This window comes from Neomonachus schauinslandi, chromosome 7, assembly GCF_002201575.2.
Source record: "Neomonachus schauinslandi chromosome 7, ASM220157v2, whole genome shotgun sequence".
NCBI lineage: Eukaryota > Metazoa > Chordata > Mammalia > Carnivora > Phocidae > Neomonachus > Neomonachus schauinslandi.
In genome coordinates this window covers 58,635,148-58,658,637 of record NC_058409.1, presented here as the reverse complement: position 1 = coordinate 58,658,637, position 23,490 = coordinate 58,635,148, and the positions used below count along the sequence as shown (strand labels likewise).

Here is a 23,490-nt window from a genome sequence, read left to right as displayed (position 1 = left end):
TTAGGAGAATTGGTTTACCACATGACAGTCTGGAGGCCTGGCCAGAAGCCCCATAAATTCCACAATGAGAACACTCAATGCCTGTCCAAAAGAACAGAATCTACACTTTTCAAAAGAACAGGAGATTCAATTCACATTTTGGCCTCTGCTGTCCTCACTCAAGGACTCTTCACGGTAAAGCCCTAGCTACAGGCAAGAACACAAGTGTGCTCGATCCCTCAGGGTGCTCTAATGCCAAAAAGTAAATGTAAGGACAAGCCCCAGCCTCAAGGCAGCAACCCAACTAGGGGCCAAGAGTCCCCAGGTCCAGCCAGAGCCTCCAGACCCTTATGTCTCCACAGCCTCTGTGACCCAGCACATCCTCCTTTTGCTCCCCAGAGCTCCAGACCAGCTCAAGACGAGCTTCAACAGCAATTGTAACAGGGCGGGGAGGATGGGCAGGAAACAAAGACTTTCCCAGCAGCCACTCCACCCCGCAGAAGCCTTTTATGCAACCAGCATATACTGGAACTTTTGCACAGCATCCTATTTCTGTAAACCTGATAATATTTTTAAACATGCTGGAGGAGGAGACTCCATGGAAGAAGTCTGTGTGGAATCTTTCTGTAAAGAGAAAATTGTGCTACTTTGCAAAAAATCCTTCCTGATTTAATTGCTCCAAAAATGCCTGGTTGAAAAAAACAACAATAACAAAAAAATGATGCCCACTTTTCTTCCCTATACTACACAGAGAGAAAATGGATGGCATATATTTGTTTATCTCAGGGTCAAGCTCAAGACGACAGACAACGCACTTGTGCCATAATCCCCCACAGGGCATCCTTGCACACCTTGCTCTGGTCACCCGAGGTACCAGCACCACCAGACTGCAATCACTGACTTATGAGATGTGTCCCAGATGACTTACCTGAAACATTGGATAGGTCAGGAACGTTTCCAGCATCCTCCCCTCACAGGCAGGGTTGGCTTCATACTGTTTCAAGAGTTTGTCAAAATCTCTGTTTTGCTTACAGTTGGCAAGCACTTGGAGGCTGTACTGGTGATTACGCACAAATTCTTGATAAATGTTCAACATGGGGAGCAAAATATCGAACAGATCAGCTGGAAAAAAGAAGTAAACATGGCAGTTTCTCTCTGTGCTTGGTAAATTCTCGAGGGATGAGGAGAGGCTCTGTTCACTCCATGGGACTGGCCGAGAGGGGCTCCCAGCACCGGGGTCACACGTGCCTGGGGCCCCCCACTTCAGATGCCTGAATGACTGATAGATCTGGTATAATGAACCTGGGGGTGGGGCGCAACTCTAGCCCCAGATGCACCGTGACAGGCCAGGGGAAAGGGCTGGAAGGGCAATGAAAAATAAGCCCAGTACCCAAGGAAGCTCACAGGTCAATGGGGAAACTCAGACAATGTGGGCTCAATGATGTTGAAGTTACTTTACTTTAATTGTAGCCATATTAAGAGAAAATCTTTTACCTCTAAAGCATGCACTTACCTAAAATTAGAGTAGGCCAGTTTGCTATCCTTGCCTTCAGTCCTTGGTGAAATATTTCATGAAGAAACATGATCGTTTCACTATAAAAAAAAAATGGAAAAATAATATAATCCAGTCATTGTTAAGTGTCTATATGTTAAAGAAGCCCACTGAGTCCTTAAAGTCTTAATAAATACATGATATACATGTCTCCCAGGGCCTCCAAACTATATACCCAATAATAACATGGATTGCACTAGCCCTCACAAAACAATGTGCCTTCCGATCTTTTTTTTTTTAAGATTTTATTTATTTATTTGTCAGAGAGAGAGAGAGCACGAGCAGGGGGAGTGAGAGAGGAAAAGCAGGCTCCCCTCTGAGCAGGGAGCCTGACGCAGGGCTCCATCCCCATGACTTGAGCCAAAGGCAGATGCTTAACTGACTGAGCCACCCAGGCATCCCTCTTCCAGACAATCTTAAAAATTCAAAGAAAATTCTGAGCTAAGCTTCAAATACTGGAAGAGAGTAAGTACCAAATCACTGTCATATAACTCTCTTTATCAATTTATAATAGAAACATCTTTCTACTGTTAGAATGTAGCACTTCAACTGATAATCAAAAAATTAGTTGTGATCCTTTTTCTCTTAGATTTGATTTTACATGATATCTCAGGGAAAGGACTCTCTTTAATCAAAATGAGTTTTGACAGGAGAGAGGGGAAAAAGTCCATAGCAAAGGTTTGGCAGAACTCTATTGTAATCACTCCTAAGACTCCCAAGACAGAAATGTGAAAGAATCCTCTGAAAAGGACGAAGCCTACATGGAGTTACTAAAATGAGAACTATGCATTGTTAGAGGTCCAAATTTCTAAAAGGTTCAAGAAGAGTAGTTACCAAAGCAACTTTTGCTTTCTCCTCATTACAATTCACCCACTGGCATGAACCTCTAAAGCCTTTTCTGAACTAACACATCGACACAATTAAATATAGAATCATTCATGTAAGTGAGATACTCTGGTTTGCTGAAGTCAAATTCCACTACATAAACATCAATGGGAAATCCTGAACTTTTTCCAAATGGTCCCTGAAACAAAAAACACACTGCTTGAAGAGGATAATTTGTTTTTCTTTTACAGAAATGTTAACCAAGCGGTGTTTGCTGTGCAAGGATTTCAACCAAATCTAGTTTGGTGCATATTGTGTATTAGTCTTTCAACCTCCATCCCGTCCTCCTTCTAGGTGGACGGGATAGAGAGCTAAAGCTACGCTCCCCAGCCTCCCTTGGCAATGCGGTTCTGGATGTGAGTTCAGTTCTACCAGTTGCGCCGACGGATGCACTTGGTAAGACACGGAAGACAGGAGTAGAGGCGATCTTCCTGTTGCTGAAAATCAGTCATGGAGATGTGTGTGTTTTAGGGGCCATTCCAGCACCCAGCTTCACCGTCCTAGTTTCTAGGCAACAGCTTCCCGGCCCTGAGAGGCAGATATGACGGCAATGGTGGTGGTCGTACTGTGCTAACCACTGAAGCATGTCTGTGGTGCTGTGCCCTTGAACTCAAAGCTCCGGGGGCAGCTCCCTGACGTTACTCCTCCAGCTCTTCCAAAGACTTCTGTAAGTAGTGAACTCCCTCTGCTCACAGAGAGGCTTTTCTTTCCTACATTGAAAATGTATATAACTGATACATCTACTTTCATATTTTTTTTTTTTAAGATTTTATTTATTTGACAGAGAGAGACACAGCGAGAGAGGGAACACAAGTAGGGGGAGTGGGAGAGGGAGAAGCAGGCTCCCCGCCGAGCGGGGAGCCCGATGCGGGGCTCGATCCCAGGACTCCCGAGATCATGACCTGAGCCGAAGGCAGACGCTTAACGACTGAGCCACCCAGGCGCCCCCATCTACTTTCATATTTGATACCTTGATGGTTAGAAAACAGACGAAACAATCTTGCACGTAGATAGGGAGGTTATTTTTTTTTAAGTATAAACTCTGTTGAAATTCAAAAACATCGGAGCGTCTGTGTGGCTCAGTGGGTTGAGCATCAGACTTGGTTTCAGCTCAGGTCATGATCTCAGGGTCGTGAGAATGAGCCCCTCATCGGGCTCCACGCTCACAGAGTCTGCTTGTCCCTCACCCTTTGCGTCCCCCCACTTGCTCACTCTCTCATAAATAAATTTAAAAATCTTAAAAAAAAAAAAAAGAAATTCAAAAAAATTGACCCGCCATAACTGGAAGCCTGTACCTCCCACTTAGGCAAGGCAAGGAAAGGAATCCAGTTAAACAACAGCAATGACAACACCCTATAAGCCTCAGCTTTAAAAACATACCTCCTCAGTATGTTAACTGGAATTAAAATAAAAACTTTTTTAAAAAGCAAAAATAACAAGTAAAAAAATAAAAATAAAAACATAAATCTTAAAAATAAATAAAATCAAAAAATCAAAACATACCTCTTCAAACCTCCATTAAGGACTAGGTATCGTAATCAACTGCTAACTGTGTGAAGAGCTTACAGCCTTGCCTTCCAAGAAGAGGCACAGCACATCCTGACTCCGAATTTAAACAATATGACAAGCCTGGCCTTCCGCATTGCAGATCAGGCAATCCAACGGAAACAAATCCCCAGAGGTGACCTAAGACCAATGCGGTGCAGAGTGCAGTTTACCATCCTTTCCGTTGTCCTCAGAACCATTGGAATGACGTTCATTGCCAAAATGTGAGCTGCGCAGCCTGAGGAGCAGAAGCCCTCCCTTAGGTCCCGGGCGATGTCCCACACACTTGAATGTGGCCACTGCCATCTAATGTAGGGAGATCTCCCTCCCACCTCACAACAGAGAAGTCAAGCTTCTAATCCCCTGTTAACAAGTTTCCATCCAGGGGCACCTGGTGGCTCAGTCAGTTAAGCGTCTGACTCCGGGTTTCGGCTCAGGTCGTGATCTCAGGGTCTTGAGATCAAGCCCCAAGATGATGGGCTCTGCGCTCAATGTGGAGTCTGCTTGACATTCTCTCTCTCCTTCTCCCTCTGCCCCTCCCCTCTCAAATAAATAAATAAATCGTTTAAAAAAAAAACAAACAAGTAACCATCCATCAACCACTCTTTTTGCAGTCATCTATAAACCCCCAGCTGTGCCTTTTTAAATATTTAAATGCATTTTAATTGTGATCTGTGATTTAGTCCCTAAAATCTTCCTTACAGTGTTTTCACTTTATAAATACCCAGGGAAAATAACCTTTATCTCATATTTGGCAATAACTTAAACGCAGGCTCGAGGATGGGTAAAATAAAGGGAATTAAGAGTACACATATCCTGTTGAACACTGAGTAATGTAGAGAATTGTTGAATCACTACCTTGTACATCTGAAACTAATATAACACTGCATGTCAAATATACTTCAATAATAAAAGAAAATAAAACAAAATAAAATAAGATAAATGCAAAAAAGCCTAATTCTTTAAAAAGCCGAATTAAAATATACTGCAAAAATTTTTGGTCTTTTTCTTCAAAAAAATTTTTTTACTACAGTTGATACACAATATTACATTACTTTTAAGTGTGCAATTAGTGATTTGACAAGTTTATACATTATACTATGCTCACTACCATCTGTCCCGTTATATCACTATTACAATACAACTGACTGTACTCCTTATGCTTTGCTTTTTATTCCCATGACTTACTCATCCCATAACTGGAAGCCTGTATCTCCTCCTCCCTTTCCCCCATTTTGCCCAGCACCTCACCCACCTCTCCTCTGGCAACCATCAGTTTGTTCTCTGCATTTATAGGTCGAATTTCGCCTTTTTGCTTACTTATTTATTTAATTTTAGATCCCACTTTTGAGTGGAACCATATGGTATTTTCTTTCTTAGTCTGACTTATGTCACTTACTATAACACCCTCCAGGTCCATCCACGTTGTTTCAAATGGAACAATCTCATCCCTTTTTATGGCTGTGTAATATTCTAGAGTGTGTGTGTGTGTATTATTATTATTATCCATTGGTCTGTTGATGGACACTTACGTTACTTCCTTAAAGGAGTATACAGCCAAACATGTAGGTGTGTGAACATGTTAACTAACAAAACTAATATGTTACTTTTCCAGGTTTTTATAAAAACAAACAAAAAAGGGGGATGGGAACATAGACCGTGTCGTTCTCCAGTCCCTCTGACTTGGAGAGCACCCACGTGGCTCTTCCACCACTTGGCAAATTTCTGGTGTTGTCTCTTTTTTATATGCCAGTTGCTCTTTTAAACTGTGGCTTTTATTCTGTACCCAAGGACAGAGGAATCTGTTCCTGGCCCCTCAGTACTATCCAGTCCCACTGCTGTTTGCAGCATCAAGGGTTGAGTCCCTTTGTTACCATGTCTTCCTCTCTCTTGCTATTCTCTTGCCCTTCTCTCTATCTTTGGTTGTGCAGAAACTGTTCAGTAAAGCCCTCAGTTCTTCTTCAAGAAGAACTGTTCTATTAATAGGTGTAATTTGTTGTGTTCCATTGAGGAGGTGAGTTTAGGGTCTTCCTACATCACCATCTTGGAGCAGAACTCTCCCCAGCCACTCTTTTAATGCTTTGAGTTCTGAGCTCCAAGTTTCCAGCTCGCTGGCAGTCCTCTCTCCAGCATTACTCCTGTCGTAATTCTGGGCAACTCTAATATGCACAAAAAACAACATTGCAATATCCTGGCGTCTAGGGCCTTTGAACTCCTCTCCTCTAGGGATCTTACCCTTCATTGACCTCAACACTCCCTTGACTATACTTTAGACCTTGTCATTGTCAGTAACTACATCCCTTTCCTATCTCAGTTTCAAGCAAACTATTCTCTGACCACCTCCTTATCTTTCAATTCACTTCCTTTAGAATTCTGACTCTAAAAATCCTTTCACATCACCAGGACCGTAAGCCATGATCCTGTCATCACAACCCCCTCACACCATCATTTCCCTCTCCACACAGTTTAGATTCCATGGCTCATTGTTATAATCTCTTCTTTGCATATACCTTCAACTCCCCTATTCATTTCTCATTTCATCGTATTAGCCTCACACAACAGCAATAAGCCAACCATCCATCTACTCTGCACCTGCTCCCATGCAGCTGAAAGTGGCTAAAGAAAAACACAACCATCCTGACTAGTCTCACTGCAAAGGCATGACCACCAGCTTAATAGAGTAATATAGGCTCTTCCAGCTGCCTAACAATTATACTACATTATTTTACACCTTTCTTCTCTTATCTAACCCCAACACTTTCCTTCTATCAGCACTGTCACCACTTGTCCTTGCTTCCTAATGACATATGTGTCAAGGCACTGTTCCCTCCCTCTCTATGCTCCCAGCTTGACTTGAACACCATGTTCTAGCCACTTTTGTCTATGCAAGTTTATTGCTCCAGCAATTTCCCCCTCTCTACCTACATCATTCCCCCTTGTTATCAGTGTAATTTTTATCCCATCTTAAAACACACACAGACTTTTTTATACTTTTACATTTACCTCCAGGTAGCATCTCGTTTATGGGCTCCTCTCTATAGCAACACTGAGTTTTTTTTTGTTTTTTTTTTTTTTAAAGATTTATTTATTTGAGAGAGAATGAGAGAGAGCACATGAGAGGGGGGAGGGTCAGAGGGAGAAGCAGACTCCCCGCTGAGCGGGGAGCCTGATGCGGGACTCGATCTAGGGACTCCAGGACCATGACCTGAGCCGAAGGCAGTCGCTTAACCAACTGAGCCACCCAGGCGCCCCAGCAACACTGAGTTTTTGATACCAACTCTCTCCAATTATTATCCTTCCCCCCATTCTCTCCTAAGTCCCCTCCAATGAGGCTTTGGCCCCTCATCAAAGTTACCAATAAGCTCTGTGTTAAACCCACGGTCAGTTCTCAATTATCATTTAATTGACCTTTTTGACAAAGTTCGTTCTCTCTTGCCTTGGTTTCCAGGACAACCCGTTCTGCTGGTTTTCATCCTACAGCCCTAACTGATAAAGTTCTTTATTCAAATATCAACTTATCTTTGAGGCCTTTCCAAAGGCTGGCTAGAGAAAAACTATGGCACATTCACATAATGTAAAACAATGTAGTGATTTTTTAAAAAATAGAATGCTCTTTAGATGTCAATATCAGAAGATGTCTAGAATATACTGTTAAATGAAAAAGGCACATATTGCAATGAGCACTGGGTGTTATACACAAATAATGAATCATGGATCACTACATCAAAAACTAATGAAGTACTGTATGGTGACTAACAACATAATTAAAAAAAGTGAAAAAGGCAAGTACATATTAAAGTTCATTGTCTTTTGTGTAAGAAGGGGGAAAATAACACTATATTCATATTTGATTGGATCTACATCAAGAAACACTAGAAAGATATATAAGAAACTAGTGAAAATGGTTAAATACAGAAAATGGGGGAAATGGGGTGGGCAGAGACAAAGCAAGAGTTATTTGGTATTTTCGTGTTGTTTTGAATTTTGAACAACGTAAATGTATTATGTATTCAAAAATCAATTACTAAATTTTACATAAAACACCCAGGCACCCCCATTTTCCCCTTCTCCTCTCCCCATCTTGACTTTTTCCACAACACTCATCACCACATAATATACTACATATTTCACTTATTCACTATTCGTTGTCTCTTTTCCCACATCAAAATTTAAGTACCATGAAGGCAAGGATTTCTGCTTTGCTCACTGACGAATCCTCAGCAGGAAGAACACTATATATATTTATTGAGGAAAATAAACTTGCTACAGATTCTCAGGCACTCTGTTAGTTATTGTTCGTTCTAAAATACATCTGTATAAATTACATGTAAAGACTCATTACTCACTCCATTTCCCTCAGTTTGTGAAGGAGGTTATCTTTCCCAACACATACATGCCCACACAATGACAAGAAAACATATGTCAAATAGAGGAAAAAAAACAGAAAACTAGATGCCATGATGCAAGATAAAGACATGTAAATTTGGACAAATAATGAAACACAAATGACAGTGTTCTTATTTTCAATATCACACATTCGTAAAGGTGAATTTATGATACCTATTCTTTTAAGAGTAAAGTAAAAATTCTTTTAAGAAATAGATATGCATTTTTCACATGACTCTTTAATTTATGCCAAGACAAACCTGTTGAGAAAAATGCTGCTGACATCATCATGGCTGATGGGAGGCTTCTTGGAGCTGGCCGCCATTCTCAGGGGCCGGAGGAAGCCATTGACCAGGATATAGAGCTGGTGAACGTACTCCGACTCGGCTTCAACCATGGTGAACACAATCTGGTTTCTCTTCCTCATACTTTCAGCATGAGGAGAACAAATGTAATCCTGCACAATAGTCTTCCATTTCCTTCTACACAACCATCCTCTCATGAAGCTCTGAACCTACAAAACAACAACAGAAAGATCTCAGGGAGCTGTAAGGATTGTTTCCATCCTGTGCCATATAAAATACTGCTTTTTTGTTAGTGCGTTAATTGCCACATCACTAAAATAAATAATGGCAGGCTTTGCCAGATAACAGGCAAAAAGAGAATTTAAAAATAATATTTTTCTCAGCTTCACAAGTTTCTTCCCTATCTTAAGTTCTTTAGGACTGCCTGAATGCACCAGAATAGGATAATATTACATATTCAGTTATTAACATTTTAATAAAGGAATAACTTGAAGGCTTATTCTTTAACAATACAAAAGCAGATATTAAAAATTTTTTAATTGTGGTAAAAAAGCACATAACTTAAAATTTACCATCCTAACCATTTTGTATAGTTCATTAGCGTTAAGTATTTCACATTGTTGTACAACAGATCTCCAGACCTTCTTCATCTTGCAAAACTGACACTCTATACCTATTGAAGAACAATTCCCCACTACTCCCTTCCCTCAGCCCCTGGTATCCACTGTTCTACTTTCTGTTTCTGTGAATTTAACCACTTTAGATAGCTCATATAAGTGGAATCACACAGTATCTATCTTTTTGTGACTGGTTAATTCCACTTAGTATAACGTCCTCAAGGTTCATCCATGCTGTACCATGTGCCAGGATTTCCTCCCTGTTTAAGGCTGAGTAATATTCCACTGTATGTACATTTTGTTTATCCATTCATCTGCTGATATACATGTGAGTTGCTTCCACCTCTTGGCTATTGTGAATAGTTCTTCAGTGATCAAGGGAGTGCAAATATCTCTTCAAGATCTTACACTCAATTCTTTCAGATATATACCCAGAAATGGGAATGCTGCATCATGTGCTAGTTCTATTTTTAATTTTTTGAGGAACGACCATGCTGCTTTCCATAGCAGTTGAACCACTTCACGATCCCACCAAGAGTGCACAAAGGTTCCAATGTCTCAACATTCTCATCAACACTTACGCTCTGGGGTTTTTTGTTGTTTTTTTTAAATTTTTTTTTCAAAGATTTTATTTATTTATTTGAGAGAGAGAGAATGAGAGAGAGAGAGCACGAGAGGGAAGAGGGTCAGAGGGAGAAGCAGACCCCCCGCTGAGCAGGGAGCCCGATGCGGGACTCGATCCCGGGACTCCAGGATCATGACCTGAGCCGAAGGCAGTCGCTTAACCGACTGAGCCACCCAGGCGCCCCACGTTCTGGTTTTTTGATGGTAGTCATCCTAATGGGCGTGAGGTGACACTGCACTGTGGTTTTGATTTGTATTTTTTTGATGCTTAGTGATACTGAGCAGTTTTTCATGTGTATATGACTTCTCCAAAGATCATGTGTATATGATTTCATCTTTGGAGAAATGTCTATTCAAGTCCTTTGCCCATTTTTAAATCAGGTTATTTGATTTGTTGTTATTGAGAGGTTTTTTTTTGGTAAGCTTAGAAAGTAAGTGTTAGACGTCAGCTTATCTGACCCCTTCCATTTATAGACAAGTAAACTAAATTTTGTGGTAAGTCACATAGGAAAGATGCAATCAGACTTGGCATTCTTTTACCTGCTTTTTGTTAACTGCAAGGATTCTCTCCCAGCCACATGGAGAAAACACATGTTAATGATTTGCAATGGAGAGTATTTTGTGAAAAGAAACATGAAATATAAGTAAAAATCAATTCTGTAGAAAACACGATAGCCTCTAAAACTGATCTGAATTTGATTTGAAAAATAACAGACAAACCTGAGAAAGTGCACTGGCCTGCGCATTTTAGCCGACAAGTATTTACTGAACATCTTTCAAGTGTCCAGGTAAATGCTGGGTGCTAACCAGACATACCTTAACCCAAAGGCTCTGCACTAACCTGCTGGGTAACTCTGAACTCTGGTCTTCCATTCTCTCACCTATAAAATAGTGGACCAAAACAATCTGAAGTCCTTTCTAAATATAAAAAAAATTATATGATAATTTAGTAGGGTGTGTGATATCTAAGTGGCAGATTCAGCAACAAAGCAGGTTGCACATCCACATATAAGTGAAAGCATTAAATCACTACCAAATCTCCTTTTATTTTTTAAACAATTTTTTAAAGATTTTATTTTTATTTATTTGAGAGAGGGGCGGGAAGAGCATAGAGGGAGAGTGAAAGGAAGAGGCAGACTTCCCGCTGAGCAGGAAGCCTGATGCGGGGCTTGATCCCAGGACCCTGGGATCATTACCTGAGCCGAAGGCAGCCGCTTAACTGACTGAGCCACCCAAGTGCACCCCAAATCTTTTAGTATCATTGTTATCTGTTCAACACATTCTTACACTTCTTTTTTTCCCCTACTATTTCACCCATATGGTCTAAATTACCATGTGTTTAAACAACTACTCTTCTTTTGCAATGTTTAAAATTCTTTCATTTACCTACCAATGTTGTCATCATACTGTCAATTTTCATACAGTTGCCATGCTTCAAACAATAAAAATTAACCACATTTTAATAGAATTATGTGGGGGAAGTTATATGCACATAATTTGGAGAACTCTAATGGGAAGTTTCTGTGTAATATGATAAATTTCAATTTTCTGTTCCCTGAAGATAAAAAAAATTATGTTGATATTTGGCAAGATTGGAAGAGAGAAACTAATTCATCTGAAACACCCCTTTCCACACAGACATTAGGTTGATGGGGACAAAAAGGACAATAAAATTGATTTCAAAACCTACTTAACAAGTTCAAAAATAATTTTTTAATTACTTCTATTGAGAAACAGGAAGGCAGAAAATGTAAAAAGCATTTATCAGTATTCTTCCATTTAAGAGAAGTATTTTCAAAAATCAACTTAATCAAAATTTGTGTTAAATAAAATCTTTACTTAGTCAGGTATTGCCTGCTGGGCAAAAGCTGGTTTACTTACTAAAAGACCAGTTTCTACAAAAAAAGAACTGGAAATTGTATTTTACTGTTATCTCTGTTTACAACTTCATTATTATTGAAAAGAAAGGCGGGCGCCTGGGTGGCTCATTCGGTTAAGCAACTGCCTTTGGTTAAGGTCATGATCCTGGAGTCCTGGGATCGAGTCCCGCATCGGGCTCCCTGCTCAGCAGGGAGTCTGCTTCTCCCTCTGACCCTCCCTCATCTCATGCTCTCTCTCTCTCATTCTCTCTCTCAGATAAATAAATAAAATCCTTAAGAAAAAAAAAAGAAAAGAAAGGCAATAGCATTAATCTTGTATCACAACAACACAAACCAAATTCGATTTAAAAAATTTTAAATTCTAAGAAGGGAATGGTGTTATTTCACTTTTTATTCCTTAAAAACTGAAACACTGCAATTTGCATTTCTATTTCAAACTCTGAGCAATATTTCAAGTTTCGTTACAATTACAGGGGAATAATTATTTAGCATGGAAAACAGGAATAAGAAAAAAATTAAGATGAAATAAAGATCTGAAGATGTGTATCTAAAGAACGTTCTTTAACTGTGAAGCTCTTCACATAATGTTAACAAAGCTGGGTAGGTGATTTATGAGAGGATTAAGATGATGGAACTCAAAACCTAGATGACATAAATCAAACACAGTAGAACAGAGTGAGCACCAGTGTCTGGTTAATTGCAAAAGTTGTACAGTAATACTTGACAGTGAGGTAGAAAGATCTGCTGATGATGTGGATGAGGTAGAAAGATCTGCTGATGATGTGCTGTTAAACAAGAAAGGAACAACGATAATAAAACAGAAATCTGAGATGTATTTAGTCAATCTTCTCACATGTTCACAAAAATCCTTTCTAAATAAGCACTGAAATCTAAATCTAAAAGAAATATTTTTAAATGTCATTTTAAAAATACTCCTCCAAAATATGAAAGCAGCACAAATTCAGGAGGCTCAACAGCACTTACTTAACCCAACTTGAGAACACTATTCTTTTAACGTCTGGTTTTGGCATCCTTCCCACAGAATCCAAAAGGGGATTCCCAAAACCAGTAAAAAATCTCAAGCTAAAACTTTTCCAAAGTAGCCATACCTGGATCACTCTGAAGGGCAAGTCTGAGAGCCATTAGAACAGATACACCAAGGTCGTTCTCAGCTCAGGGAGAGGGTGGCAAAGACAACACTACAGGACAGATAACTGATCACCATGCTTCCCCAAAGCCAGAAACCCCCCAAATCCTACCTTTTTAATCTTCTTGATGTCTGGATCCTCATCTTCTTGATTGCTTTGGTAAGGCCGCATTCGTTCCTTGGTTTTATTAAGAGCGATAATCTAGGACACAGAATCGGTCCATTTTGTGATTTGGGGAATACTGGCTTCTAGCCATTAACTCATAGGAAGTTATGCCTACAAGGTAGTTTATGAGATCCTCAGGAAACTTTTTCGTTTTCTTATCCATCCTTTCTTCCTTTGGTGCTAAGGCAGGGGAAGCAAGAACTTCACTGCAAGCATGTTTAGTTCTGTTGCTAACATAAGTGCTTATAAGAAGTGACTGTGGAAGTGTGAACTGGGATTGGCTTAGGAGAAATGTTAGCCCACAATTTGGCCCAGTGAGGACTAGGTCAAGGCCTTCACAGGAGCTGAGTGGCATGCTGCCATCTTGCCTGATGGTAGCTGCCTGTAATGCCCTGTGGTCTCCAAATGCAATGCCACTCAAGCCAAAGCTCCTGCTTCCCATGATGAGCCTGCAGCCTTCCAGGTACACATAAGTACAGCAGATTCACAAAATTCCTTGGGAAAATAGTAACTGCAAAAGGAACTTCAGAGTCTTGGGATTGATCCAAGCCAACCAAGAAAAGGTGAAAAGGTAAGAAGGATTGAAACAACCTGGGATCTCTTTTAGCTCTAGCTCAGTTATGTGGCCTGTGAGGGGCAACCAAGACCAGATGGCCGGTCCAGTACACTTACTAATAAAATTCACTAGACTACCACTCGATTGCAGACTCTTATAAAGGTAAGAACCTATACAGATCTACTACGCAGACATTTAAAAAGAGTCATACTTGATTCCTCTGACCTGTCTTTACATTTTGTCACCAATACCAAATATACATTTCTGCCATTTTCTGGCAGAGACATGGGAAAATAAAAGGAGTAAGAAATAAATTATTTTTCCTGCCAACTGACCAAACAAGACATACCTGCTACTGACAGTTTGGGGCTGCAATCTATATTCAGACTAAAATAGAACATAGTGAAGACAGATAAGCATGCACAGATAAAGATTGGGGAACATTGCTTGGTGCTGAGTTTCTCTTGTGGAGTAAATGCCAACTTCTTTCACTGAGCCGACAAGCATCTGCTCTAGCTTACTGTGGGAAAGAAAGAACACAATAATTTTGTTTTAAATTACAGTGCCTGATATAGTCTTTTAAAATGCAGGTTTCTTAAGTTCTCTGTTGTTGTTTTTGCTATATCAGATTTCACGGATGAACTGGGAAGTTAACAACACTAATGATATGGTGAACGTGGTCTGCAACCTATCAGAAACCAGGTGGAATCAGCTTATACCCTTGCTCTGTGAACTGGAGGTGATGTACACAGGCAGCAGGAGGTGAAAACCCCTCAGAGCATTCGGAGTATGTCTCAGAGGAAGGTAGTGAGGAAACAAAGAGGAAAATATCATCCAGTGACTGTAAAAGTGACAAGAAAGTTACCAAGACTGAGGACCCTGAAGTGTTCGGTCAATAGGATACAATTAGTGGTAGGTTTCCTTCTGTTCTATTCTTCTCTTTTGAAGCTAAGAAAATGCTAATGTACCCCTAGTCAGAAAGGGGGGAAAATCTTGTTTTCTACATTCCTCTTCAGTTCTTCAGTTATTGACCACTTTCCATGAGGAATAACAGGACAGCAAGGACAGGCACCCTTGGGTTTCTGTATATAGACAGAGGCACTTGTGAGCATGGGAAGACCCAGGCCCACCACCAGGGCTGCAGTCACCATGATCATCTTCTGTTCTCACCTGGCACAATCTCATAATCCAGGGGTACAAGGCCTCAGAAGTTCACCTTCGGAGGGTGAGGGGTGGGGTGGAGGGAGGCAGGAACGCCAAATTCAGGAAAAAGTGTACCCTAGAAAATGTCTTATACTTTAACTCAAATGTGTTTTTCAAAATTCTAGAGGGGAGAAAGTTGGACTCCTTAGACATAGAAGCAGTAAAGTCTTCCAGACTTCATTTCTGGTCCTTCCTTAGTTCCATTTGGGAGGTTAACTGAACCTATGATAGATCCACAGTTATCATTACTACAATAGTCAGTCTACAAACAATTATATACTACAGTCAGCTCTTGGTTATCTGATCAAACGAAGGGCATCAGGAGCACAAAATAATTAAAAAGCAGCATATTATTCTGATATTTTGTTGTAGCGTATTTACTCAAATCCTAACAGACTAGATACCTTTCTAGCATAGATCTGCAGTGTGACCATGTACATGTTGACGGGAAAGGAACTAAGTTTGGGATTAAAATCTTGCCCTAGATAGGTGTTATGTAATTATGAGCAGATGACAATAAATGTGAAACAATGGGGAAGAATCTATCAACTGGGAAGTACCTCTGATTTAAGTCTTTCAATTTCTGTATCTTGATCTTCAAGTTGATGCCGGAGCTGGTTAGCTGCAATTTTTTCTGTTTCTACGATCTGAACTAGATGAATATACTTCTGCATTAACACTTCCCTCTCAATCAGAATGTCTGCATAACTTAAGAGAAAATTACACAGTTAGTCAATGAGATACTGTTCTCCTGCAATTTCATATAGAACAGCATACATTATGTTTTAAAAAGAAACCATAAATGTAGTTTGTTGGCTAACTCTACTTTATGTAAATATTAACTTTTGGCTGACATTTGGTATCATTTAACTATACAGAATTCAAATCATCATTTTACATATCCTTTACTAAGCTATGAGTTCATTTAACTATATAGAGTTTGGATCATTACCATTTTACATATCCTTTACTGAGTTCATTTAATGAATGTCTGCCACCTACAATTTAACATATACATCAGAAAACTGCAAAGGAAATCTATTGTTTATAAAGAAAAAGATGCATCTTCTTTAACAAAAACTGAAGTCTTTGAATTGATGGTACACACCTGGTTTCCAAGGATGATGTTCAAAAATATTTCACTGCTAGGATAAGTCACTAGCCAATCAGAACAGACCAGCCACCAAGTGGAATGAACGCAGGGACCATCAGAACAGGGACTGGCTCGAAAGAACTATGATGCCTGTTCCAGTGACCACCTGCTTGGCTCTCTTTAGGATCGTGAGACCATCGATACCTCTTTCAAAAATCAATAGAAGCTAATATTTCATTCTAAAAATAAGTGTAGATTCTTGGGCCCTAACACCATCTGCCTCATTTGTATCCATTCTTTTGGTGAAGTGTGGTAAGGGCAAGGCTCTCAGATTTTTATTGACTATGTAATTCTGTAGCCTGTGGAATTTTGCCTCTAGATCTTCTTGCACCCTTTGAGGTAGTTAAAATGTATGTTCCTCCATTTCCCAAATGGTCTAATAATAGTAACAATTAATAACTACTATTTATTAAGTGCTTGGATGTACCCTCTATATTCTCATTTCATCCTCCCAGCAACCAGGAGATAGGCTTTATCATTCCAATTGTACACAGAAAGATTTTAATCTTCACAGAGGTCACACAGCTAGTAGGTGGCAAGGCTGGAATCAAATCAATTTATGTTTGACCTTAAGCTTACGTTCTTAACCACAAGCTAAACTGTCTCTCTAATAAGAAATAGCACACTGGATATAAACAAGAATGTTGAGGCAGACATGTCTTGAGATATCTGCCCAATTTTGCACTCACTTACCTCTTACCTCTTCTTTGAGAACTTAGGCCATAGCAGCCATGTTTATACCACAAAATCTGTCCTCATGACTACATTACACTGGTCAAAAAAGAGATAACTGGCCCAAGCTAAACCAACTCGTCTTTCTCCTTGGAATACGGCATTCTGCCTCTTATTTATTTGCTTGAACTGATACGATACAAGCTTGGAAACTCTGGTTACCATTGTTGGGCAGCCATATTTGGCCATACCCATGCGAAACAAAGTGACTCAGCTGAGAAACAAAGTAAGCAGATGTTCAGGAAAACAGAGATTAGAGAGACAGAAAGGTAATGACTATCTGGGTTTCTATCAACTTTCAAGTTTCTGGCTCCACATCCTCATGATATCTAAATATAATTTTTACTCTTGGGTTTGGTGAAATATTACAATTTCTGTCTAATAATCTTTCTGTAACCTAAACTAGTTTGAAGTAGGTTTGTGTTACTTAGAACCGAAAGAGTCTTAAAACAATTCTAAAATCATAATTTTAGTTCAATTATCTCAACATCTTCAGCACTTACATCATGTGTGCTACTAGTGTTAGAAAAAAACACAGTGTCAGCAATATTTTAAAGTCATTTGTTCTAAGAAATCACCCTAAGAAAGTAGACAGAAAGGCTGTGTAAGTGTAAGTGGGAGGAGGGTAAAAAAAGAAAAAAAAAGAGCAGAGCCTTCATAGAGATATGCTTTTAGGAACTTTAAAAAAGGAGGAAATAATAGAACATGAGAAAAGTAGCTATTATAATAAAAATTCTGCCCTTTCTCATTGATTTTATTAGAAATATGCCAAATTTATTAAAATATATTAAATCAGTGTTAGGTAGCAAAACAGTATTTTTTTTCTCTTATAAAAAGAAAAAGTCCAGTCCAGATTGTGCAGCTGAGTTCATGCAGACTCATTATCAACATCTGTCTCCCTTCACTTCCAAGCCCCCACTGAAGTGCTAGGAAAATTATTTTCTGTTTAAAGAATGAAACCATAACAGCATTATAAAACAGGAAAATATGCCATCAACAGATCAGAAGTTGTAAGAAATTCCATGAAGAGAAAGACGAAGTAGAATCAGAGTGGTGGGAAATTCAGAGTAGAGGAAACCACACAAGGAGACACCTTGCATAAGCACGGTTCCCATGAAGGTGGCCAGAGCTCCAAGCTTGGAATCGACAAATTCAAAGAAACGGAGTAGGTAAGGTGATCATTAGGGTCTTTCATTAAACAGGTGCCTTTACCAACATCTGCAAGTTAGGCCTCTCCTCTTCCCAGTTCCTAAAGTAAAGAAATAAAAGGCACAACTGGCAGTAGTGACATGTCCTCAAGTCACAGCGCAAGATCTGCTCTCTGTAGAAGAGACCTAATGAGGAAGCTAAACTCAGAGAGAACAGAACTTGAATTTACACCAGACCTCCACTGTTGACACAAGAGAGAACCAAAAAAGGATCAGCACTAGGAGGGACTAGGAATGAAATATATGTATTGTTTCTCTATTGTGAACAAATGACCACAAACTCCCAGGTTCAAAACAACACATATTTATTATCTCGTAGTTCTGTGCATCAGGGGTCCAGGCTGTTTAGCTGGGTCCTCAGCTCAGAGTCTCACAAGCCACCCATTACGGTGTCAGTCAAGGTGCATTCTCATCTGGAGGCATGACTGGGGAAGAACCCATTTCCAAGTATTTCAAATTGTTGGAAAATTCATTTTCTTGCAGGTATAGAACTCATGCAGCTTATTTCCTCAAGGCCATCAGGAGAGCATCTCTGACCCCAAGGAGGACCCAGTTCCTCCTTGAGGGCTTCCCATTGATTAAGTCAGGCCCATTCAGGAGAATCTTCATTTGAAAATTATGAGAAATGAAAATTATTATGTGAAGAAGAATAAAGCATGCAAAGTAAATAATCTTAGATGACTTTTTTTTCATTTGACAAGGACTTTTATTTGAATGACTATTTTGTGCCAGGCCCCATGCCAGGTGCTGAACTGATCTTTAACATTTTTGCCTAGATTATTATGGAGCCTCCAGCTGGTCTCCCTTCTTCTCCCCTGGCACTCTACCCCCACCTCTGTCTTTTCCCATTACAGCAGCCAGTGTGATCCTGCTAAAATGTCAGATCTTGCCATGCCTCTGATTCATTTCTCATAATTTTCAAGTCCTTTGATTCATTTAATTGGTTCTACCTAGTTTACTACTCTCACCGGGGCATCTTCTCAACTTTACATCAAAAAGCTTTCTTTTTTTTTTTAATTTTATTTATTTGTCAGAGAGAGAGACAGCACAAGCAGGGGGAATGGCAGGCAGAGGGAGAAACAGGCTCCCTGCTCAGCAGGGAGCCTGATGTGGGACTCGATCCCAGGACCCTGGGATCACGACCCGAGCTGAAAGCAGACGCTTAACGACTAAGCCACCCAGGCATCCCACAAAGCTTTCTTTAGGCATCCTGCTAGTAAACGAATTGTGACAAATCAACTGGAAATGCTTCCATTCGATGTAAGAACTTTCAGAGCATTGGTATTTCTATTTTACTCTATTTCCAATATATTTTCTATCTGATTAAATTAACCAGTTGCTCAAGTTTAAGAATTTCTGCCTAATCTATTTATTATTTCTATTTATTTATTTATTTATTATCTATTTATTATTATTATTATTATATATTATTATTAAAATTTTTAATTTTTTGTTGTTGTTGTTACTCGGTTTAACTTCCACCAGGGGAAAAAATAGTCTCTTCACTGCCAAGTGAAATAACAAAATTAAGCCATATAAATCAACATGATGAAAGCCAAACTCATGTGTCCAGTACCAACAGATGGCAAGTTTGAGGTATATATATGTATGAGAGTAAAATACTTGTGTAATATTTATAATCAAAACCAAGACACCACTATTCCATATGGGAGAAAAGGAAACATTCCAATGAAATCCTAAAGAGTCCAGAGAAGTACAGTATAAAATCATAGGCCTTTATTATTTCTACAGAAGAGTAAAAATTATATTAGCTTCACAAGAAATGGTTAGATGGGCCAGGACCTCATCCTAGCTACTATGATTAAAGACATATTTGCTAATTAGGTAGATAGCAGACAGATAGATAGACAGATGGATAGATAGATAGATAGATAAACAGATGGATAGACAGATAGGTAGATAGACAGATGAATAGATAGATAGATAGACAGACAGACAGACAGATGGATAGATAGATATGCTAGATAGATATGCTAGTGAGACATACATAATGAGAACTGTAACAAAACCCAAACTGAAAACTCATATTACAGGGAACTGAAGAAAAGCTCCCACTTGCTCCAGGATTATACTCAATTTTATTGAGACAACTCTCTGGAATCAGCATTCCTCATATCAGGGGCATCATGATGTATTTGGGAACCGGAAAAAACCAGTCCTGGATGATAGTTCCCATCCAAACAGTGTTTGAGCACCGGCAGCAGCCAGCTCATCTATGCAAGACTCTGCCTCCCCAGCTTTACTCATGGCCACTTCAGGATTACTATCATCTGCTTTTTCTGGCTCTCAAATTCTCTTACGTCGATAGCTCTACTTCACCGGCTAATCAATATTTGTTAGGTGTCACATTAGGGTGAGGTTCTAACCTATATCACCCCCACTAATCCCTTCTTCTCTCTCTACTGGTAGACTCTCTTCTCCTAAGCTTGTTCCCTTTACAATGAATGAAAACTCAAACATCTCTGTTAGAAGAGACCAAAAAGAGGAATAAAATTTAAAGACTAAAACTCTCTGTTCTAAATACTGCTCCCTCTTTCCATTTCACATTTAGTAGTTCATTACTTAAACATCTGACTAACTTTGGGGCATATGGGAAGTTGTCAATAACCCTTTCCAAAACACAATTAAATATAAAAAAACAAGCAAAATATTGTTATAAGGTAATATAACAGAAAGTCAATAATGGTACTCACTTGGGGGCAGAGAAATTTTGAGGAACACTTACTTCCAAAAGCAAATATATTTTATAGTACTATATTATAAAACTGAAGAAAATGTTTTATATCATAATTGTATTGATGATTCTTTCCTAACACTGACATTTTTATTTCTTTACAAATATGCATAAATAGTATTGGTAAAATTCTTTCTGATCACAAAAAATTCTTTAGTGAGAATATATATCTAACTATATTCACTAAACCCAAATGGATTAAAGGGGTTTATAAGTTCTCATATCCAATTTCTACTACAAGGACTCTACATAAAATAGCAATGGAAACAAGTGTTGGTGAGGATGCAGAGAAATTAGAACCCTCATAAACTGCTGCTAGAGGAAATATAAAATGGTGCAGCTACTATGGAAAATTAGTTTGGTGAGTCCTCAGAAAGGTAAACATAGAGTTAACATATGACTCAATAATTTAACTCCTCTAGATACACCCAAGAGATTTCAAAACATATGTCCACAAAAATGTGTACACAAATATTCATAGCAGCATTGTTAATAATAGCAAAAAGTGTAAACAATCCAAACGTTCATCAACAGATGAATGGATAAACAAAAGGTGGTATACTCATACAATGGAATAGTATTCTGCCATAAAAAGGAACAGAGGACTGATTATGCTACAGCATGGATGAACTCTGTCTGTTAACATTGTGGTAAGTGAAAGAAGCCAGACACAAAAGGTTGTATGATTCCATTTGTATGAAATGTCCAAAATGGTGGTGCCTGGGTGGCTCAGTCAGTTAAGCATCTGCCTTCAGCTCAGGTCATGATCCCAGGGTCCTGGGATTGAGCCCCACATCGGGCTCCCTGCTCAGTGGGGACCCTGTTTCTCCCTCTCCCTCTACTGCACCCCTGCTTGTGCTCTCTCTGTCAAATAAATAAAATCTTAAAAAAATAAAATAAAAAAGGAAAAATAAATAAATAAATAAATAAAATTTAAAAAAAAAAATGATGGGACACCAGAGTGGTTCAGTCAGTTAAGTGTCTGCCTTCGGCTCAGGTCATGGTCTCAGGGTCCTGGGATCCAGTCCTACATCAGGCTCCTTGCTCAGCGGAGAGCCTCCTTCTCCCTCTGTCTGCCCCTCCCCCAGCTTGTGCTCTCTCTCTCTCTCTCTCTCCCTCTCTGACAAATAAATAAATAAAATCTTAAAAAAAAAAAATGAAATGTCCAAAATGGGCAAATCCATAGACACAGAAAATGGGTAAGTGGTTGGCTAGGGCTAGGGAAAATGGGGAGTAGGGAGTAGATGCTAACAAATATTGGGTTTTTTTGCGGGTGTTGAAAATGTTCCAGAATTAGATAGTGGTGATGGTTACACAACCGTGAGAGACTATGGACTCTGAGAAACAAACTGAGGGTTCTAGAGGGGAGGGGGTGGGGAGATGGGTTAGCCTGGTGATGGGTATTCAAGAGGGCACGTACTGCATGGAGCACTGGGTGTTATACGCAAACAATGAATCATGGAACACTACATCAAAAACTAATGATGTAATGTGTGGTGATTAACATAATAAAAAAATAAAATATTTATACTAGCCAATAAATAAATAAATAAATAAATAAAAGAAAAACCATTAAACTGTATGCTTTAAAATGGTGGGCTTTATGGTATGTGAATTATATCTCAATTTTTAAAATATTGTTTTTTTTAAAAAACAATGGAACAACCTCCCCACCAAAAGCAATATTTGCACTGCGTTATAATTCAAAAACTCTTTCTGTAAAAAAAAAATGCCATATATATAAGAACAAGACGAAAAAATGATGCAAGGGAATTTACAACAAATACAAGGAGATAATATCTTTATCGTACAAAGAGCTCATAAACAAACTGATAAGAAAAACACCAACAGAAAAAATGAGCAATGGACATGAGATGACAATTCCTACAGGAAACATAGACAAATATTAAGAATAGCAAAAAATAGTCAATTTCACCAATAATCAAGGAAATGCTCATTACACCAAGACACTATTTTTCACCCATCAATATAATGCAGATGTTTAAAAAATGATTCCAGCTTTTTCACATCCTAGTGGAGGGAGATTAAATTGGTAGACACATTTCTGAAAAGCAATTTGTCACTGAGCCAGGAGCAGGAGATAAGAGGTGAGCAGTACAGATTTGTGTTGAAGGCTGACAGAGAGAAACAGACATAAACAAATCAATACAATAATCTTGTAGGGACTTGAAAAGAAATAAGGGGTTACAGTGGGAGCCCAAAGAAGGGAATGGTCAGTCCTTTCTACAGGGGGAGGAAGAGGACCAGGGAAGGTGATGCAGACGACTGAGAGCTGAGTCCTGAAGGACGAGGCTGTTAGTCAGACTGAAGGGGCCATGCCAGCACATTCGGATTCCTGGATGTGGTGCTACAGCTGGACCCAGGACACGGGGGCGGGGGGTGGCGTGAGAAGTTCACAAAGGTCAGCTCAGGAGAGGCCTCACGGGGGCTGGATCACTGAATCCCAAGTTCGGGGATATAACAACGAATACAATTTTTTTTCTTAAAAGCAACATGAAAAAGCATTATATGATTCTCTCTACCATTGCATCTGGTTAAAATTTTCTCTAATAAGAAGTAAATGGAACAGGGGCGCCTGGGTGGCTCAGTCGGCTAAGCGTCTGCCTTGGGCTCGGGTCATGATCCCGGGGTCCTGGGATCGAGCCCCGCATCGGGCTCCCTGCTCGGCGGGAAGCCTGCTTCTCTCTTTCCCACTCCCCCTGCTTGCGTTCCCTCTCTCGCTGTCTCTGTCTCTGTCAAATAAATAAATAAAATCTTAAAAAAAAAAAAAAAAAGA

The 23,490-nt window shown here is 39.4% G+C and overlaps 1 protein-coding gene across 1 annotated transcript in view; it reads right to left on the bottom strand.

Moving 5' to 3' along the window:
* RASGRF2 (Ras protein specific guanine nucleotide releasing factor 2) overlaps positions 1–23,490 on the bottom strand; it is a 236,367-nt gene that overhangs the window by 137,989 nt on the left and 74,888 nt on the right. Inside the window, exons 3-7 of the mRNA XM_021699693.1 lie at positions 15,406–15,553; positions 13,033–13,122; positions 8,608–8,861; positions 1,493–1,572; positions 908–1,101 (exon numbers count right to left, since the gene is read on the bottom strand). Of these exons, the coding sequence (XP_021555368.1) occupies positions 908–1,101; positions 1,493–1,572; positions 8,608–8,861; positions 13,033–13,122; positions 15,406–15,553 (766 nt within the window). The remainder of the gene's footprint in view (positions 1–907; positions 1,102–1,492; positions 1,573–8,607; positions 8,862–13,032; positions 13,123–15,405; positions 15,554–23,490) is intronic.